General features: G+C 56.0%; 1 protein-coding gene across 2 annotated transcripts in view; it reads left to right on the top strand.

Annotated features, from left to right (window-relative positions):
* PACS1 (phosphofurin acidic cluster sorting protein 1) overlaps nucleotides 1–18,580 on the top strand; it is a 110,033-nt gene extending 91,453 nt beyond the window's left edge. For both annotated transcript variants that reach the window (XM_090258221.1, XM_090258217.1), the window contains exons 11-24: nucleotides 3,931–4,011; nucleotides 5,214–5,329; nucleotides 5,483–5,618; nucleotides 6,767–6,871; nucleotides 7,430–7,536; nucleotides 8,275–8,429; nucleotides 8,562–8,672; nucleotides 10,137–10,239; nucleotides 10,990–11,032; nucleotides 13,394–13,436; nucleotides 13,717–13,852; nucleotides 15,618–15,844; nucleotides 16,993–17,112; nucleotides 17,233–18,580. In XM_090258221.1, coding sequence (XP_090114347.1) covers nucleotides 3,931–4,011; nucleotides 5,214–5,329; nucleotides 5,483–5,618; nucleotides 6,767–6,871; nucleotides 7,430–7,536; nucleotides 8,275–8,429; nucleotides 8,562–8,672; nucleotides 10,137–10,239; nucleotides 10,990–11,032; nucleotides 13,394–13,436; nucleotides 13,717–13,852; nucleotides 15,618–15,844; nucleotides 16,993–17,112; nucleotides 17,233–17,348 — 1,599 coding nt within the window. In that variant the 3' untranslated portion in view covers nucleotides 17,349–18,580. The remainder of the gene's footprint in view (nucleotides 1–3,930; nucleotides 4,012–5,213; nucleotides 5,330–5,482; nucleotides 5,619–6,766; nucleotides 6,872–7,429; nucleotides 7,537–8,274; nucleotides 8,430–8,561; nucleotides 8,673–10,136; nucleotides 10,240–10,989; nucleotides 11,033–13,393; nucleotides 13,437–13,716; nucleotides 13,853–15,617; nucleotides 15,845–16,992; nucleotides 17,113–17,232) is intronic.
* The last annotated feature ends 327 nt before the right edge of the window (nucleotides 18,581–18,907 follow it).

Here is an 18,907-nt window from a genome sequence, read left to right as displayed (position 1 = left end):
TCTGGCGAAGACGTTGCAGACACAGTCTGGCCCTGGAACAGTGACACCAGGTGGCGTTAGTGAGGGCGCGGCACCGAGAATCCTGCCGCAGAGAAACGTCAGGCCTGCCACTTGGAGACCCTGCATTTCCAGCCGCTCTCCAGCCCAGGCTCTTGTGACCTGGAGCTGGGGACGCCTTGCTCTGCTACGTATGTGTAGGACACGGCTGCTCTCTCCCCCGGGGCTGCTGGATGGCCCTGCTGAATGTCACTGTGCATGTGGACATGCTCTTGACCACTAGAGCCAGATTCCATCTCAAATATAAATATAAGTGATGAGGAGCTGGCCAAGGAAGATTCTGTCAGTTTCCTGTGATTGCAGAACAGGGCTTTACTGTAACAGTGCAATGACGTGATTAACTGGGGTACTGGCCCTAAAGCACGAGCAGCACCTGGCATAGGGCAGACGCCCAGGGTGCTGCGGGCGTTGGTGAGGAATCAGCCTCTACAGCAGAACGGCCTGAGGGCCCGTCTAGGCAAAGTGCTATTTGGGGAAGGGGAGGACTGGGCTGAGAGCAGGTGTTCTGGAGTCAGACTTCTGAGTTTGAATCTTGACCTCATCAGCCCACGGACTGTGTACTTGGGGCAGTGCCACGCCTTCGTTCCCTCATCGGCGCAGCTGTTCCAAGTACACGCCTTGCAAGGCTGCATGAAGATGTAATGGGAGAATGCAGAGAAATCCTCTAGCATGGTGTTCGGTTGATGGATGCACGGATTTACTGCAGCTGATAGAATCTAGATGTCTTTTTAGTGTCTTTAAAATTCTTGTTTCCTTGGCCAGGTTTCAAACTCGCTTTGCTGATCCTCTGTGACATTTCTATTTTGAAGAACCCATATGTCTTGATGTGGGTGTGCAGCTTTGGAATTCTTCCGTATGAAAGGCATTTTGGGGAAGGAACGACAGAGCAAGGCTGCGCTCCTACATGGAGAACTTCTGAATGTATCAAGGAAAAAGACTGAGGTTGCGCCTACGTAGGCAGGCCTGCACATGCTGCCCGACTTTTATCCACTCGCCCTGATTTCCTAGCACTGTTGTGAATTTATTGTTCTGAATTTTTCTTTTTGTTCCCCAAATTTGAGAGGATTTAGTTTATCACTAGAACCAGAAGGGATTTCTGCCAATGCAAAGTATTACAGGTGTTGCGTTCTCCCAAGGCTGGAGCACACAGGAGCAGCATAATTCGGCTCCTGAGCTGATGACAACAGGCCCTGACAGTGTGTCAGTTGGGGTGGCCAGGAGGTGCAGACTTTCAGCCAAGACTGCCTGCTGCTAAAAACTGCCATTTCCATAGACCTGGAAATAATAGTGTTAGAGGCTGACTAGTCCTTCATAAGCATGGCAGCTGGAAATATGCCCCCCCCCCCCCACAGGATCCTGTGCATCCCCTGCAGCAGCCAGCAGCGCCCCTCACACCCCGGGCCTCGGACCACTAGCGTCTGCCTCCACTACTGTTACCAGAGAAACCCTGGTCTTCTCGCCGGCGCAATAAAGAATTACAGATCAGCGGGCCTGTTAGCGTGCGCGCCACGTTTGTTAGTGAACGGGAGAGCCAAAGCGAGGGGCGCCAGAGGCCGTGTGACCAGCGCCCAGGTGGCCAGAGGGCCAAAAGGAGAGAGAGTCCTTTGTTCTGAGGACTTACGTGGTCGGTGGGGTGGGATGGGGTGGGGGTGAGGGGTTACATTTTGACTGACAGGTAAAGGTGGTGCCAGCTTCCCCAGGGAGACGTGACGACCCAAACGTACGTATGGTTGGGGATCTCTTAGCCCAGATCCTTACCTTGCTTTAGATTATTTGTTCATTTTGCCTACGTGGCAAGGGCCAGGCAGCTAACCAAAGCTGTCTTGTGGGGGCGTTTTCCCTTTAGGCACCGTAGTCCCCCTCCCCTTCCAGGCCTTGGGATGGATGCACAGTCTCAAGGTTTTCCTTTCCCAGCTCGGGGAGGGGACACACAGGCTTTCAAGGGCTCCCCCGTCCGGCACTGTCACAGATTTGCTTGTGTTGTTCAGAATGCCTGGCAGCCTTATCAGACCAGGGTCAGGACTGCTGCGTCAGTGAGGGCACATGTCTTCCTTTGCTTTTAGCCTCCTGTGTTAAGTTCTTTGTTAGCTGGCAATGGTGAGGGCCCTGCCTTTGTTTCCCCTCTGCTGCTCATTCGACTGTAACAGTACCGCACAATCAGAAAGACATGGCTACTGCACGGCTGTGTCCCAGGGTCCTGCGGTGAGAAGAGCCCTTGGAGCGGGAATAGAAACTTGGAGAGTCAGAGGTGGCCCTCAGTGGGGCTGTTGGGAACCCCCAGAGGAGTCGGTCAGTAGCCGGCGGTGCCCACCCACCCCGATCCAAGCTAAAGGGCTTGTCGGGTGTGGCAGCTTCGCTTGGAAATGTGCAGGACTTGACTGCAGGGCATGCCGCCTTAAGACCTTCCAGCAGAAAGGTGTCATACTGAGACCCAAAACAGAGTGAAGTCCTCTTCAGACCTAAGTCTGACCAGGACTCCGCCATGGCTCTGCGCTGCTAACGCTGGCGATTATTATACATAGTGTGTATACACAGAGTATAGCCGTGCAGCCTGGAGGCAGCCTATTGTGTGTGGCTCTGAGCCAACCTGTCTCAAGATCTGGAGTCGCAGGGTCTGTGGAAAGCGTGTTGGGTTAGTCTTGCAAATGGCTTCTCAGCCAGCGGTGGTTTTTACCTCCCAGGGAACGTGTGGCAATGACTGCAGACATTTTTGGTTGTCACAACAGGAAGTGGGGTGGGGATAAGGAGCTGCTTCTGCGACCTAGTGGGTCGAGGGTAGGGATGCTGCCCAAGACCCGGTAGCACCCAGGGCAGCCCCTACCACAGGGGAGGGTCTGGCCCAAAATGTTGACAGCGCCAAGATGGAGAAGCCCTGGTTTAAAGAAGGACACAGAAATCTACTTTTGTGATCCTAGTTCATTAGTTTGCCAAGTGATTCCTTGAGCCTATTTGATATTTATCAATGCTCTTTAATTTATTGATACTTAGAGAAAGGACTTTGAGGAAGTAGAAGGAAGTGGGATATCCTTGATCTTTTCTGACTTCCTGGTTCCCCACAAGAACCAGAAAGATTCACTGAGATCCATACCTGTACTCCAGAGCATTTGAGATCTTGCTCCTGAGCATTGTTGTCAATTGGCTCAAATAAACTTTGTAATGATTTTTAAAAATATATCTTTTCCCCAAGTCCCACAACCCTCAACTGATCATGACTTTGTTATTGGTACGTGCACAGCCAGAGCAATATTAGCAAACATGAAATCTGGCTGTGTATCTGTATTTGCAAAATACATTTTTAACATTTATGAGAAATGCTGGTAAGAGTCAGATACAGAGGGAGAATTAATTCACACCCAAATGGCTTAACATTGGGTGTCTTTTTGCTTGGTATATTCTGAGGGTTTTCTAGGTGTTTGTACCAAGCAACAAGCAAGTGACTGCCATGGGTATCTTCAGTCTCAAAATCAAAGGCCAGAACTATAAGATCCTCCTTTCTTCTCAGCAATTTCTGGCAAGCAGAAGAGGCCCGTAATGTCCCTCCTGGGCCAGGGGGTTCGCTGAGTCCAGGGCAGGACTTTATGGTTCCCATAGCAAAGCCCTCTAAACTCGGAGCTTCTCTTCTCTGGTGACATCTTGGGAGAGTCAGAAACTCTGGGTTCCACGTCTCACTGTGTTACTGATTTAATGATTATAAAAATAGCTAACCCTTCTGAGGCTTAGCTTCCACCCAAGTAACCTTACAAGATGAAAATCCCAAAGATTATACTTGGTCTTTAGATTAAGTGAAAGTATTTCAGGTTTCTTAGGTACCTAGAAAACAAGTTAGTGGTAATTATTTGGGTTGGTGATGACTAATTATTATAATTTTTACAGATGGAGTTGGCTGCTCTAGAAAAAGTCAAATCTGCTTGGATTAAAAATCAAGACGACAGCCTGACTGAAACAGACCCCCTGGTATGCATGGCTCACTCTCCTCTTTCAGCGTTTAAAGTAGTTGTATCTCTAGAAATAAAGGCAGAAAGACCCTCAGGACCACCATGGAAATTTTGCCTAAATTTATGGACTTGTGAATGTCCTGTTCTCTTTCTCCTGAAATCCTTACCCATGGACTATAACCTGCCCCGGAGACCAGGTTAGTCCCCAAACTAACAAACCAGACATGTTCCCATTCTGCCCTTCAATCTGATCAGAGGCTGACTTGAATGATTTCTCACCATCTGTCGCCCTCATTTACTCCTGAGAGAGATGATGACCAGTGTCTTCCTCTAAAACAGTCTCTCCCTTCCCCGTTGCTCTCACAGCGGCCAGGCAGCCACAGCATTAAATCTCCCAGGAATTGCCGGTCAGCTCCCTGCTCTGAGAGGTGCTGGGGCTGCCCAGGAGAGCGGGCCAAGCCCTGGGGAAACGGAACGGACTGGCAGGGCTGCACAGTTCAGTTACACATTGAATTCCGCACACATGTACTGGGCATTGTGTGTGCTGAGCACTGAAGACGCAAACGCGAGAACACGCCTCTGCCTTCGAGATGCAGCCCTGCAGCAGGGGGCAGAGGGGTCCCGCCTGGGGGAGGGCATCTGCTGGGCCTTGGCAGGGCTGGAGGCTGGGCTGTGGGACGGAGCAGAGAGCCTCACCGAATACCGCCTGGGGGGGTGCTGTGCATCAGCCTCACAGGGAGACCTGGAAGCTGAGTGGAGTCCAAAAAGGAGTTATTTTAGGCTCGTGTTTCTTATGGTAAATATTGGTGCATTCAAGATCTGGTGTTTGACAACACATTATGCTTGATTCAAGATTAACTTACAACTTACTTTGGTCCATACTGCACAGTGGTCATCTAAAAATGGAGCTTAATCATATTGCTCCCTGATTAAAACTCTCTTCCTTCCCACCTAGAGAAGCTAGATCCTCGGTTCAGGTTTGTGTGTTGACATATAATTCATAGATGTGGACAGACTGATGGTTAAGACAGTGTCCGGCACAGCAGGCGTGCGCAGTTACAGTAACAGCATTCTCACGGTGGGGGAGCGGGAGCTCCGGAAGAGGAGAGGAAGTGGCTGGTGCTGTCCTCGTGGTGGCGATGGGCCCTGCCTCGGCTCCGCGAGGCTCCTGGTGGCGCTCTGTCAGCAGTAACCCTCGCTGCTCCCTTTCCTCCACGGCAGGAGATCACTGACCAGGACATGTTTGGAGATGGGAGCACAAGTCTGGTTGTGCCAGAGAAAGTCAAAACTCCCATGAAGTCCAGCAAAACGGATCTCCAGGGCTCTGCCTCGCCCAGGTACTCAGGGCGGGGGGTAGGATGCAGGAGGCCAAGCAGAGAGCACGAGGCTGCAGGCGCACTTAGCAGAGGCTCGCGGCCTGGGGGAGAGCGGGCAGCAATGACTTGGGGTCAGACGGATGTTTCACCGCCTTCTTTGCGTGCGTCTGGCAGCAAAGTGGAAGGGGGACACACTCCCCGGCAGAAGAGGAGCACACCCCTGAAGGAGCGGCAGCTCTCCAAGCCCCTGAGCGAGAGGACCAACAGCTCTGACAGCGAGCGGTCCCCTGACCTGGGCCACAGCACACAGGTACCCTCTGAGCGCCCCTGGGCCTCGGCTTCTGTTCTGTCGTCTTCTGGGCAGTTGGGGGAGAGGAAAGGAGGACCGCTCTGAAGGGCTCTCAACGCGAGCTTTAGAAGCAGCCCTGGATAGAGAAGGCCAGCCCGCTTGTTATGTACCACAGTCTGGGATAGGCTTCGGGGCCGTTAGCAAGGAGCCAGGGCACGGAGTGAGACACTAGCCTTGTCCCAGCTGCCATCAGCCCCAAGTGGCAGCTCCACGCTTTCTGGCTTGTTCTGCCTCCGTCAGACACCCGTGTGGGGACTGCGCGTTGACTTGGGTCCTAGAAGATGGCTGCCATCAGGCTCTCGCTGTGCAGCCCCAGCCTGAGCTCTGACACCGTCGTGCTGCCGTGGGCCCCTCGTTCCAGTTTCAGGCTGGCTGACCAGGAGCACAGCGCTGTGACTGAGGCCTTCGGGAGCGGGCTGGGGGAGGAGCGCAGCAGGACCTGGGCCGGGGGCCTGTGTCTGCCTTTTGAAGGCCCGTGGTACCAGCGGGTGGGAAAGGACTTAGTCTGCACTGACACCTCACTCAGCTCCTGTTCTTCTGGAGTTAACAGCAAGCCTGTTCATTTACCTGACAAGTACCACTGAGAGGCAAGGTGGCGTCAGCACGGCTCCCGAGTTGGACATTATGACGTAGCTGAAAATGAACCGAGACTAGAATAGCCCAGTCCTGGGGCGACGTGTTGCCCTCGGGGTGACCTTCGCCCTGGACTGCCTTGGTTCCCGTTGCCCTTCTCACTAGTTCTCTCCCTGATGCCCTCCGTTCTGCACCGTGAGCACCTGCTCACTGTCCTCTGCCTCCTGCCCTGGTCCTTCCATGCCACCTGTCCTATCTGCTGGCCTCGTTACCCGCCCTGCATCTCTAGCTTTGCCTGCCCTTCCTGTCGGGATGGCTGCTGTGGCTTTGATCCCGTGGAGGCGTGTGTTCTCTGAGGACTCTGCTTGCTGTTTGTCCTTCTCCTTTGGGTTCCGACCAGGGGGATGCTGGGTTTCCTCCCCAGATCTCCAGTGTCTCCGAATATCCCTGCTCCAGGAATTCTCTACCCACTAGCCCACCCGGTGCCATCCTCAAGCTCTCTGGGGACTGCCTCACAGACACTTTTGTCCCTGCAGATTCCAAGAAAGGTGGTATATGACCAACTGAATCAGATCCTGGTGTCAGATGCAGCCCTCCCAGAAAATGTCATCCTTGTCAACACCACTGATTGGCAGGGCCAGGTAAAGCGCTGGAGACTGCCGGGTCAGGAAGGAAAGGCTCTGGAGAGCAAGGGACACCCAGGGCCTGATGTGGGAGGCAGGGCGTGGAGGAGTAAGGACAGGGTCCGCGCATCTCAGCCTCCTCCTACCCTGAACTAAGCCCACAGCTCTGCACTCTAGTCCCATTTCTGTTGTTTTACAGCCCATGGTACCTTGCTTCCAGTACCTCAGTTTCCTCTTCTGTGAAAAAGGCAACAGGATCACGTGTTCTGCCTTCCCCCAGGGTGGTTCTGTGTGTCAGAGAACATCAGGGAAGAAGGGTCCCTTAGAAGCTCCAAGTTCAATAGCATCCAGCGGCTGCCCATAGTTTCCATGAAGGCGGCTCTGATGGGGCAGAGGACACCCCCCCCCCACTGTCCACCCAGTTAGATCCCGATGCCCAAATCCCTGGTCTGAAGGGCAGAGGACAGGACCCTGCACTTTGATCTAGGCCCTGCCCGTCTTCTTGGCGCCGCTGGGGAGCAGCATGCCTGCTCCGTGGCCTTAGCGGTGTCCCTGCCCCATCCTGTCCACCCCCAGTATGTGGCGGAGCTGCTCCAGGACCAGCGGAAGCCCGTCGTGTGCACCTGCTCGGCTGTGGAGGTCCAGGCCGTGCTCTCAGCCCTGCTCACCCGCATCCAGCGCTAGTAAGGACTCTGTTCCCCTCCTGCCCTTTGGGGTTCCTCTCACCTCACCCCACCCCCCAACTTCCAAGCAGTGACAGGACCTCCTGGCCTCATCACACCAATAGTCCACATCAGTGCTTGCTGGAGCAGTGGCAGGTCATGGTGCTTGGATGTCCCTGCTGGTCCCAGAGGGTCAGGGCATGAAAAATGTCATTCACCTGCCCTCCCTGCCTCCCTGCCTCCCTGCCTGGACTCCTGCCTCATCCTTCACCTGCCTCGTCCTCCTGAAACCCAGGATGAAGAAGACCAGGAAGAGAGAACCCAGGGTTCTACAAGACCCTTCACTCAGTCCCTCTAAAACTGTCCTGTGCTACTTGGTGTCCAGAGTCAGAGCTTTCCTTCCCAGGACCTCCTGTGGGACCCAGAGTCCCTGCGGGGGGCGGGGAGGACACTGTGGGTGTCCTGGCATCTGGGTTCACTCCCACCTGGCCCCAGGGGCATCGCCAAGCTGTCTCCCTGTTAGCCTCAGCCAACACCGTCTTCCTTCTAGACAGTGAGCCCTCCTCTCTGACCCTGAATGTCTCCCTGTTTTCCAAAGCACTAGCTTATTGCTTTTCTCCGTATTATTATTTTTATTGGTTTGTTTCTCCCGTGTGGGTTGGTTATTGAGACCAAGTCAAGTCTGAGCTTGGAGCCCTCCTCAGAGCAGGTTGCTGGTGAACCTCAGAAAGTGGTTGTGACTGTCCCCTTGCTCCCCAGCTGCAACTGCAACTCCTCAATGCCGAGGCCGGTGAAGGTGGCAGCACTGGGCGGCCAGACGTACCTGAGCTCTATCCTCCGGTTCTTCGTCAAGTCACTGGCCAGCAAGACCTCCGACTGGCTTGGCTACATGCGCTTTCTCATCATTCCCCTCGGTGAAGATGCCAGACCCCCTCCTGTATCAGGGTGGGGTGGGTGGGGCCCATGGGAGGAGCAATCAGGGACCAAAGGCCAGGCTGTCATGCCATCCCCTAACCAGCTTAGCTTCTCTGATCTCCACCTACCAGGTTCTCACCCTGTGGCCAAATACTTGGGCTCAGTCGACAGTAGATACAGCAGCACCTTCCTTGACTCTGGCTGGAGAGACCTGTTCAGTCGCTCGGAGCCCCCTGTGTCAGGTAATGACTTCGGGCAAGGGATGGGGACAGGGTGTGCCTGCTCAGGGGGCCAGCCATGGCTGACGGAGGCTGGCGCGTGCCTACCCCCCTGCGGTGCTAACTCTCCCAGCCACTTCGCATCTTTGTCTGTTCAGCTTTAGGAAGAGGAGGCCCATTAAGTGTAGCCCTTCCACCCTGGGTGCTTTCAGTCCCTGCTATTCGCTCTGCTCCTGTACATCTGGAAAGGAGGAAGGCCGTGGGGGTAGTGCTTGGGGGCACACGCCTAGTTGTACGGGCCAGATGTGAGTGGTCTGCTTGTTTCAGAACCCTGGGCTGCTCCGACTGAAACAGAACCCACGGGCTGTTTTGTTAGGGGCCCGATTGCCCGCCGCCAGAATTATAACTCAATACCAGAGTTCAGTGAAAAGAAAAATAATTTTTTAATAGTTACATAGATTCAGATTTGCGGATTTCTGCCGTTAATTCTTATGTTCCTTAAAACACCCACAAACACATATCCTTGCCTCCCCCTGCCAAACCAGGCTAGTTTTAGAAAAGTTAGAGAAACCGTTTCCTACTTTCTAAATACAGTTCAGCTTTACCAGTAGCTGCCAACCATTCAGTTCTGATTGAGGAGGCCTTGTCTGTGTGAGGGTGCTCACCAGCTTTTAATCCAAAAACCTCGTGGATTCCCGGCCTCCTTGTAAACTGCATGTAGTTTTTCTTTTTTGTAATTTACATGGAGAACCCTTCTCAAAACAGCATGACCCGACCCCTTAAAATGTCTTCCGCTTATTTTTAAATCCCTGACTGCGTCCTGTGATGCAGTGGGCATGGTACCCAGTTCTGACCATTCGCAGAACCGTACGCAGGCTCTGTGTGCTCTTTCCATACCATCCCCTGGTCCAAGACCCCTCCCATCTCCTTGAGGCCTTGGAAGCATCCAAGCCGTTTGTGTAACAAAGACACCAGCCACCAGCACCCCCCACGGCATGTGGAGGCATCCTGAAAGCTGCTTCCTTCAAATAATCCCCCAGCCTGCAAGCTCTGGGGGTTTCTGGACACCCCCTTCTGTAACATATTGATAAACGAGTAACACCAAACCAGCCATGTCGTCCTGGAGTACCGAGTGAGGTGGCGGGCACTGGCGCGAGCTGGAGCTCCGTGAGGCAGAGGGGGAAATGCTTCCTCAGACCTTGAAGGAAGTGATAGGCACAGACTGGTGGGGTGGAGGGGTCCCTCTGGGTTACGGGGTCAGTATGAGCAAAGATGGAGGCCTGGGAGAGGGCAGGGCCATGAGGAGCAGCGGGTGGGGGCTGGAAGGGAGAGGACAGTGCTTCGGCCCCTGGTGCCTTCAAGTCAAAACCCTCAGATCTGTAGAACCCCCACACCCACCTCTACTCACAGTCTCAGAATGGGGTCTCTAAGGGGGCTGTTGGGTTGGCCTGCTGAAGCCAGCTGGAGTTATTCCTGGCTCTTCTGCAGAGCAACTGGACGTGGTGGGGCGGGTGATGCAGTACGTCAGCGGTGCAGGCGTGACACACCAGCTTCCTGTGGCTGAAGCCATGCTGACCTGCAGGCACAAGTTGTAAGTTTCACTTTGGGAGATTTCTTAAAACTAGGTGGGGTGGCCCTGGCTGGTGTGGCTCAGTGGATTGAGTGCGAGCCTGCAAACCAAAGGGTCGCCGGTTCAATTCCCAGTCAGGGCACATGACTGGATTGCAGGCCAGGTCCCTAGTTAAGGGTGTAGAAGAGGCAACCACCATCGATGTTTCTCTCCCTCTCTTTCTCCCTCCCTTCCCATCTCTTAAAATACATAAAATCTTTTCTTTTTTTTTTTTTAAGTTTGGGCACAAGTTGCTATACACGTGGGTTCTTAACCATTCTCACCAAGATGTATTAAAAAAAAAAAAAATTAGGTGTAGTGGGCTAGATCAGTCTTGAATCTTCTTTGCTTTTTCACATTTTTCTTCATACCCCATTTCCCTGTGTAGGAACCCAGGAAAATGAGAGAGACAAAGAGGGACAGTGTTTTTACTGTCTGCCACCCAGACCCTCCCTCCCTCGCCCTGGGCCTCCACACCCATCTGGGTGCCCTCAGTACAGCGAAGCCCACCCCAGGGACTGAACCTCAGCAGTGGGAGCAGGGGGTCTAGTGTGCAGAATTGGGTCTTTTGCCTCCATTTTGTGGCCCCTCATGCCATCCTGAAACCTGATGGAAAGGTGTCATGTAGTGTCTGGACTCCCTTAAAGCCACAATAGAGGATGAAAAGCATATGTCCCCAGCCCTCCACACGGTCTCAGTCACTAACTGTAAAGCTCTCCTGTCTCCCAACAGCCCTGATGAAGACTCGTATCAGAAGTTTATCCCCTTCATTGGCGTGAGTACTGACTCCCCTCTTCTGTGTTCCGCTCCCATGCGCCCTGCCTTCCTGTCCTCCCCCCCCCCCCCACATTCATGCACAGAAGACTCATCTAGACAGTGTTTCTCATCCGGAGGCGACTCCCCCAGACATCTGGCGATGTCTGGAGACATTCTGGGTTGTCACGGCTGGGAGTCGGGTGCTACTAGGATCTTGTGAGTAGAGACCCAGATGCTGCCATGCACAGGACAGCCCCCACCATGGGAATGACCTGCGCCAAATGTCTGTAGTGCTGAGGCAGAGAAACGCTGGGCTGGCACGCGTGCTGAGCTGTTCCTTTCAGTGTCTCCTTTCCGGAATCATGGACACCCCACCCCACCCCGCCCCCAATCATTGCTGGCATCTCCTGTTTATTACATCAGACCCTGAACCTGGTGCCTTGGCCCTGGAGAGTGACGTCCAACATGTAGCTTCTGTGGGCCCAGGGAAAAGAAAGCTGCCTCAGAAAGAATGGTAACCCTGGCTGGTGTGGCTCAGTATACTGAACACCACCGTGCAAACCGAAAGGTTGCCGGTTCGATTCCCAGTCTGGGCACATACCTGGGTTGTGGGCCAGGTCCCTCTTTGGGGGTGTGCGAGAGGCAATTGATCCATGTATCTCTTGCACATTGATGTTTCTCTCCCTCTCTTTCTCCCTCTCTCTAAAAATAAGTAAATGGAATATTTTTAAAAATAAAAGGATATTTAAAAAAGAATGATAGATCATATTCTAAAGAGAAGTCAAGAAATAGGTTGTTTCCATCTTTAGGGTCATAAAGACCACTGAGAATAAGGGTCTCTTTCCCCTATTTAGTCAAGAGAGAATCCCTATACTAGTGGATTTTGAAAATAAAAGGAACACCTCTTCCATGAGGTGTCAGGTGGTACTGATCTTTCCTTCTTTTGGTGGTCACTGGGCCACAAGACAGGAGAGGGAGCCCTGAGGGGACAGCTGACCTCCTGCCAGGGCCAAACTCTACCCTAGAGGCATGACTGAAAGTCAGAGTCCCATGTAGAAGATGGTCAAGTTTCCCTTCCAAATCAGCTCATACCCTTTTATATGCTCTCCTTGACTTCTGGGTTCTGGGGCAAAGGGGCAGGTGAGGGCCCAGCTCCCTGTGCTCCTGTTCCCTGTTAAGCTCAGATGTTGGCTGTCCTGAGCAAAGTTTGGGGGTGGCAGAGCCTGAGGAAATTCACTTGTCCCACTTCTCATGCATCCCAAGGCCTCCCTTCTGGCCGGTCCAGTCAGTCCCCGTTAGCCGCTGGGGCTGCTCTCATAGCCGTGTTGGGGGCCTCAGACTGGCCCGTGGCCTGCGTGGCGGTCAACTCACATCTTCATGGAGCTGTGGATTGCTACGCATTCTGGCCTCACAACCAAGAGAGAGGTCTAAAAATTCAAAATTCAAACAGACAAAGGAGGTGGCAGCCTCCTTCAACACCAGGGGAGCAAGAGGAGTCGTCTCCAGGAAGCTCAGGGTCGATGTGTTACTTTCTGGGATCTAAGAATGCATAGGAAATCCGCGACCAGTTTCGGTGAATGGCAGCATTGTGTTCTGAGCAGCCAGCCTCAAGCGGACCATCTGCATAGGATCTGCACTTCACACCAGCCCCCTGGGTCTGCCTTCTGTGGCCTCACAGCTCTGCTCAGCCTTCGCCAGGTGCTAGAGCCCCAGCCTGCCAGTTCACGGGCTTCTGTCACTTGACATCACAGCTCTGGCATTTAGTTTGTCTCTAGCCGTGCCCCTTGCTGGCCGCTGGAGGGCGCTCTCTGTCCTTCCCAGAATTCACTATATGACATCTAAAATTATTTGGGAAGCTGGTATCAACCCCATTGCCTTAGAGGAGGTGAAGCTGGGACCCCTCCTCGCTGGTATTCCTCCAGATTCCAGGAAGTCTGGAAGGGAGGGAGCAGGTATCAGCATGGCTGCTTCTTGGCTTGGTGCCCCAGGCTGGCCAGGCCAGGAGGCACAGAACTCCTCCCACCATGCCTCCATCTCCCTCGGCTGGGCTATGTTAGGCTGGCTCTTCATTTCTCTCTGACCTGAGGAGATGGCCTCCTACCCATGTGATCTGAGATGAGGGCGATCAGGTGCCCTTGCCCTTGCCCTTGCCCCTAGAGAAGAGACTCAAGGTCTCCTGTGCCCCCACCTCATTTTTTAGAACTGGGTGTTTTCAGATCTCCTCAAGATCTGGGCTGCTCTGGATTCGCAAAGATTTTTAAAACTTATGATCAAATAATGTGTAGTGATGGCTGTTGTACCCAAACATCTGCTTCCAGTTGCATCAGAACAAGTGCTGCTTTGGTGAGGGGACCTAATTCTGTCTCTTCTTTCCTCCCAGGTGGTGAAGGTGGGTCTGGTTGAAGACTCTCCTTCCACTACAGGTAAGTGTGGGACCCCTTTGCTTCTGTGGAGTGAGGGGGGCCTTCCCGGCTTCCCCTCTGGTCTAGCAGGCCAGAGGTGAAGACTTCGGGTGTCCTCGGTGAGGGCAGGGTTTGAGCAGGAACACTGGGCACCCTCACTCCCCGGCGAAGCGCTGGCGGCGGGGGGGGTGGCCTTAGCCCAGAGGAGAACAGGCTGCTACTGAGCCGCAGGGACACCTCGACTCCTTGCCACCAGCGGGTCAGGGTGGCTTCCTCTGGCCAACTGTGTTGTCACCAATAGGTGATGGGGACGACTCACCTGTGGTCAGCCTCACGGTGCCCTCCACCTCACCGCCCTCCAGCTCAGGCCTGAGCCGAGACGCCACCGCCACCCCTCCATCCTCCCCGTCCATGAGCAGCGCCCTGGCCGTTGTGGGGTAAGGCTGTCGCTCGTCCGTGTCTTCCCTGCTGCGCCCTCCCTCAGGGCCCAGGGCTCCCCGCTGCCGCGGTGTCCGGAGCAGCAGCCACACACTGAGCTCAGAGGGTGGAGCGGTGCTGAGAACGCTGGGTCAGAGAGCAGAGGCCCGGGTCACCAGCGGCCCACCCCGTCTGCCTGCCTCACAGAGTCGTGGGGCTGCGTGGGAGGCCCTCTGTAGCCTGTAAAGCGCTGTGTGCACGTTTTGTCCTGGGAGTCAGCCCGCCTGGTTTGGGCTGCGGGGCTGTGGTACAGTCAGCACTGCTTGTTAAAGCGCAGTAGGGGAGACTTGATCCGAGGTGGGGGGCCCTGACGGGTGCACTGCGGTGGGATTTTGGAGTGGGGGGAAGGTGGGGCTCAACATAGCAAGTGAGATTTATAGGCAAGGAGCAGTGTGGGGCCAGGGGGTGGAAATGACTGAGAGGACGCGTGGGGTGGGGGATTCCGGCCAGACTGCCTCATTCCTTTTTGTTTTTGTTTTTGTTTTCTTGAGATTGTTTTTATTTATTTATTTTTAGAAAGAGGAGAAGGGAAGGAGAAAGGGACAGAAACATCCATGTGTGGTTGCCTCTCTCACACCCCCTACTGGGGACCTGGCTTGCAACCCAGGCCTGTGCCCTGACCGGGAATTAAACCGGCGACCTTGCGATCCACAGGCCGGCGCTCAGTCCACTGAGCCACACCAGCGGGGTGGGAATTTCATTAGGATGGACGTATCCAAAGGTCAGAGCCATGGGGAGGGAGGCTGCTCTGCAGGCAGCTTTCCCACTGAGGCCTGGGGGCAGACGAGCAGGCGGGCCCCCTCTGAGCCGAGGGGACAGCTCAGCTCAGGTAGGAGAGCTGGCCTGGGTCAGGAACAGAAGGAGCTCCTGCTGCTCCCCCTCCGTTTCCCTTTCTTCTCCCTTCTGCCTTCGCCTCTTTCTCTTCTGATGTTGGTCCTTGTAGCAGCAGAGGGGGTGGGCCCTGGCCAGCGGCTTTTCCAGAACCGCTGGTGACAGTGTGGGCCCCTGAAGAATATGAAGTGTCCTTGGAGCAAATTCCACATGTGGCCCCAGAGACCCTGGCTCCCCGGCTTCCTGGGGCTCTGGGCATCAGCCCTTTCCTCCTGCTCAGCCAGTTTAAGCTTGTATTTCACAGAACCGCTGCAACGAGGCAGAAAGAAATGTCAGGTGGCTTTTGTAGCCTGTGTTCCTATTGTGTCTGACGCCTCCTTTCAAGAAAACATCAGCTCTTTTTCTCCTTGGAGCTAAAATTACCCCTGAGCTAGAAGTGCCAGAAGTAAGAAAAAGCCGCAGGTCCGCTCCGTGGGCTCCCCCGGGGCTGCCCCGGCGCAGCGGTGCTGCCGCCTCTGCCTCGCTCATCTCGAGACCCCGGCCGGGTTTGGCCCCGACTCTGCGCACTGTGTGCACGTGCGTGGGTGCGTGGGCGCACGTGTGCAGCACACACTGTCCTCCCTCCTGCTTCCCTCATCCCCCTGCCGTGTTTTTGTTCCCTCACAGCGACCCAGGTCTTTACCCTCTCAGGGCTTTGTCCTCAGATCAGCCTGACTCTCACTCCCACGTGTACCACCTCTGTGAGCCTGTAGGGAACCTGGAGCCGCTTAGTCGGCCGCCTGCTCGCACCCCTCCCACGGGCTGCTGGCCCCACTCTGCCGCCCACCCCTACCTGGCCATGCAGTTGGGAACGGAGGGCAGAGCCTATTCTCTGTTATTGTTCCCCTTCTCCAGGAGCCCCAACACACCATATGGGGACGTGATCGGCCTCCAGGTAGACTACTGGCTGGGCCACCCTGGGGAGCGGAGGAGGGAAGGTGACAAGAGAGACGCCAGCTCCAAGAACACCTTGAAGAGCGTCTTCCGCTCAGTGCAGGTTTCCCGCCTGCCCCACGGTGGGGAGGCCCAGCTTTCCGGCACCATGGCAATGACTGTGGTCACCAAAGAGAAGAACAAGAAAGGTAGGTGACATCTGAGGCCAGGGACAGTCAGGGTCACCAGACCCACTGTCTCAGGGTCTGGACGGAATCTTCTTCTGGGAGACCTTGGATGAGGGTGAAGCAGCCCAAGTATTATGTGGCCCAGCCTGGGCCCCCCAGGGGTCCTGCCTCACCTTGTCGGACAAGACCACCCTTCTGTAGTGAAGGGGTGATCCCCAGCAAGTCATCGGCCCCTGTCTGCTGCGCCTCAGCAGAGCAGGGACCGGGCAGTGAGTGCTGTCGTAAGGAAGCTAGCCTTTCTAGCCACTGCCATCAAGGATGGACTGTGTGACAGGAGGACACCTCCATGCCACAGCCCTAAGGTCACCATGGTCCCATGGAGCAGTGTATTCACACCCAGCCCTGGAGGCCACTTGAGCCTTCATGAGCTCCAGGGCATAGTTCTTTAAGCTTCTGGGGAATACAGCCCATTCCAGTTAAGAGGGGTGCCGTAAGGCTTCAGAGGCCGAGTTTGGGTGGTCCTGGGTCCTATGCTCTGGGAGACAGACAGGAGTCCCCACAGTCGGGCCAATGCTGGGGCAGCACTTACTGCAGGTTGTACACCCGCAGACCTGGCTGGGCACCTGCAGTGGCAGGTGGGGTGACTAGGGCACTCACAGCCCCTCACCCCCAGCTGCCAGGAAGGAGGCTTCCGCTTCCTGTTCATACCTCTGTTCCACGGAGGTCTCTGAGGGGGTGGCGGGGCTGTGCCGAAACCTGCAGCTGCACCCCTGAGGCCAGCCTGGGCTGGGCTGCCAGCCCAGCAGTGCCCTCCTGGTCTTGCCTCGTCCCAGGCAGAGCTGCTGCAGACACAGCCGCGTGGCCTCCCGCCCAGCCGCGGCCGGCACAGCCCTGCAGGGCCTGCGAGTGTCCCCCAGGCTGCCTAGGACGTTGAGCTGGAAGGGACTTCAGAGACCGCCCTGCCCCAGGTCCTCATTACACAGGAAGATCTTTGAGGCCTGGGGGTTGCGGGGAGACCTGTGCTGAGACACAGCAGGAACCCCAAGATCTGGAGAGCAGGAAACGAGGGTTGGCCCTCTGCTTCCAGCGGGAGGAGGAGGCAGTGGGGTGGGGGAGAGGGCTGGCTGCCTCGCCAGGGGCCGCGAAGGTGGGTTCCTGCTTCTTTCCAGTCCCCACCATCTTCCTGAGCAAGAAGCCTCGTGAAAGAGAGGTGGATTCTAAGAGCCAGGTCATCGAAGGCATCAGCCGCCTCATTTGCTCTGCCAAGCAGCAGCAGACCATGCTGAGAGGTGGGCGCAGCTCAGCGGGGGATACGGGACTGTGGGGGTGGGATGTCGGTGCCCCCCCAGGGGACCTGGGAGGGTGGCCTCAGCAGTGCTGGTCATGCCCTCCCCTCCCGTCTCCCCCAGTGTCCATCGACGGAGTCGAGTGGAGTGACATCAAGTTCTTCCAGCTGGCAGCCCAGTGGCCCACCCATGTCAAGCACTTTCCAGTGGGACTATTCAGTGGCAGCAAGACCACCTGAGGGCAGTTTCCTGGCCACTCTCCCTCCTGGCACTGCCACCAGCCTCACCGCCTGCGGGCAGGGGAAGGCCGGCAGGCCCAGGCTCAGCACCCCCTCCCTGGTTCTGGGGCCTGCACCCCCCTTGCCCAGGCCTGAAGGACACTGCCACTGGGGACGCTATCCCCGCCCCACTGCTCAGTCCCACCCCTGGGCGGACCGTCCCTCCTCCTCCCCACACCCCCACTGCCTCCTGCTCCAGGCCCAGGCATGTTGATTTTGCCTTCTGGCGCCAGGTCCTGGAATTGAGTCCCCCAGGCCTGCCTTCCCCTGACTCCTAACCTCTTCCCCCACATGCCACCGGCTCTCTTCCCAGAAACAGGAAACCTGGGGTCCCGGCCCTCCCTCCGCCGTCCTACAGCCCAGCTGCTGGAAGCTGCTCAGCCTGAGCCTACACCCCAGGATGGTTTCTGGGGCAGTGCTGGTCTCCCCCACATGCATCCTCACCACCCCCAGGCCCCCTGTAGATGCAGCCTGTGTCCTGAGCGTTTCTTTGGTTCTTTGCACAACCAGTCTCTTGGTAGTTCCATGTGACACACCTGGGCACGGGTCCCTGTCCTGTGGCTCCCCTTGTCGGTTATCCTCCCCTGCCTCCCACCCACTCCACCCAGCACAGCTCTGTCTCTTCCTGAAATCCTGGGCCCTGCAGAGATGGGAGACAGGCGCCCACCGATGTGCTGTCTGCAGCACCCCAGCCCCTCCACCCCTGTCCCTGCCATGTCCCTCTGTCTCCCTTTCCCTGCTGTTCTTCCCGCCTCAGCCCTGGGCCCCTGGTCTGGGCGGAGACCCCATTCTGCCAGCCCCGGGTCCCTGCAGCAGGCTCTCTTCCTTCCTTCCCTGTCACCACGGACTCAGGGTCTGAGCTTCCCCCCGGGCCTTGACCATCAGCCTTCTCAGGAGAGGCTGAGCCCACGGGGTCACGGTCCCAGCCGCAGGCCTCCGTTCCCCACCAGCACCTCCAGGACTTGACCGCTGCCCTCTCACCCCTTCCAGAAGTTTGCACAGGACTTCATTTTGAAATGCGTCTTTCCCATTCTCCATGCCCCCCCAGCTCCTCCCGCCCTGACCCCTGTCAGCCCGGCTGTCCCGAGCGCCCCCGGGGCCTATGCCGCTCTCCTGGCCGGAGGGAGCGTGGAGTGGGAGGGACTGAGTGGATGCTGGATTTTTCATTCAATAAACCGGTGATTTCTTACCAACTCGCAAGCCCTGGGCTTCTGTGCCTCTCACTGACGCAGGGCCCGTCCCACCGCATAGGCACAGCGTGGCCGCCCCCACTCAGAACCGGCGGGGACCTGGCTTTGGGAAGAAGCAAATCCTGTTTTAATTGCGTGAAGGTGTCTTGCCAGCAGGGGGCAAGCCAAGGTCAGAAACAACGCCCTTCCCATCCCACCTCCCATTTTTTCATGGGGCTCAGGGCCCCAATCCCACCTCCCAGGGCCCTGGCACCTGGAGGGCACTCATGTGATTGAAGATTCGAATTTGGCTGACATCCTGCCATAGTTTCTGGAAGTCGGGAAAGGCTG

The sequence above is a fragment of the Furipterus horrens genome, unplaced genomic scaffold (genome assembly GCF_987537825.1).
Source record: "Furipterus horrens unplaced genomic scaffold, mFurHor1.1.pri manual_scaffold_2, whole genome shotgun sequence".
NCBI classification, from domain to species: domain Eukaryota; kingdom Metazoa; phylum Chordata; class Mammalia; order Chiroptera; family Furipteridae; genus Furipterus; species Furipterus horrens.
Note: the sequence above shows the minus strand (reverse complement) of the source record. Positions and strands in the feature narration are given on the sequence as shown.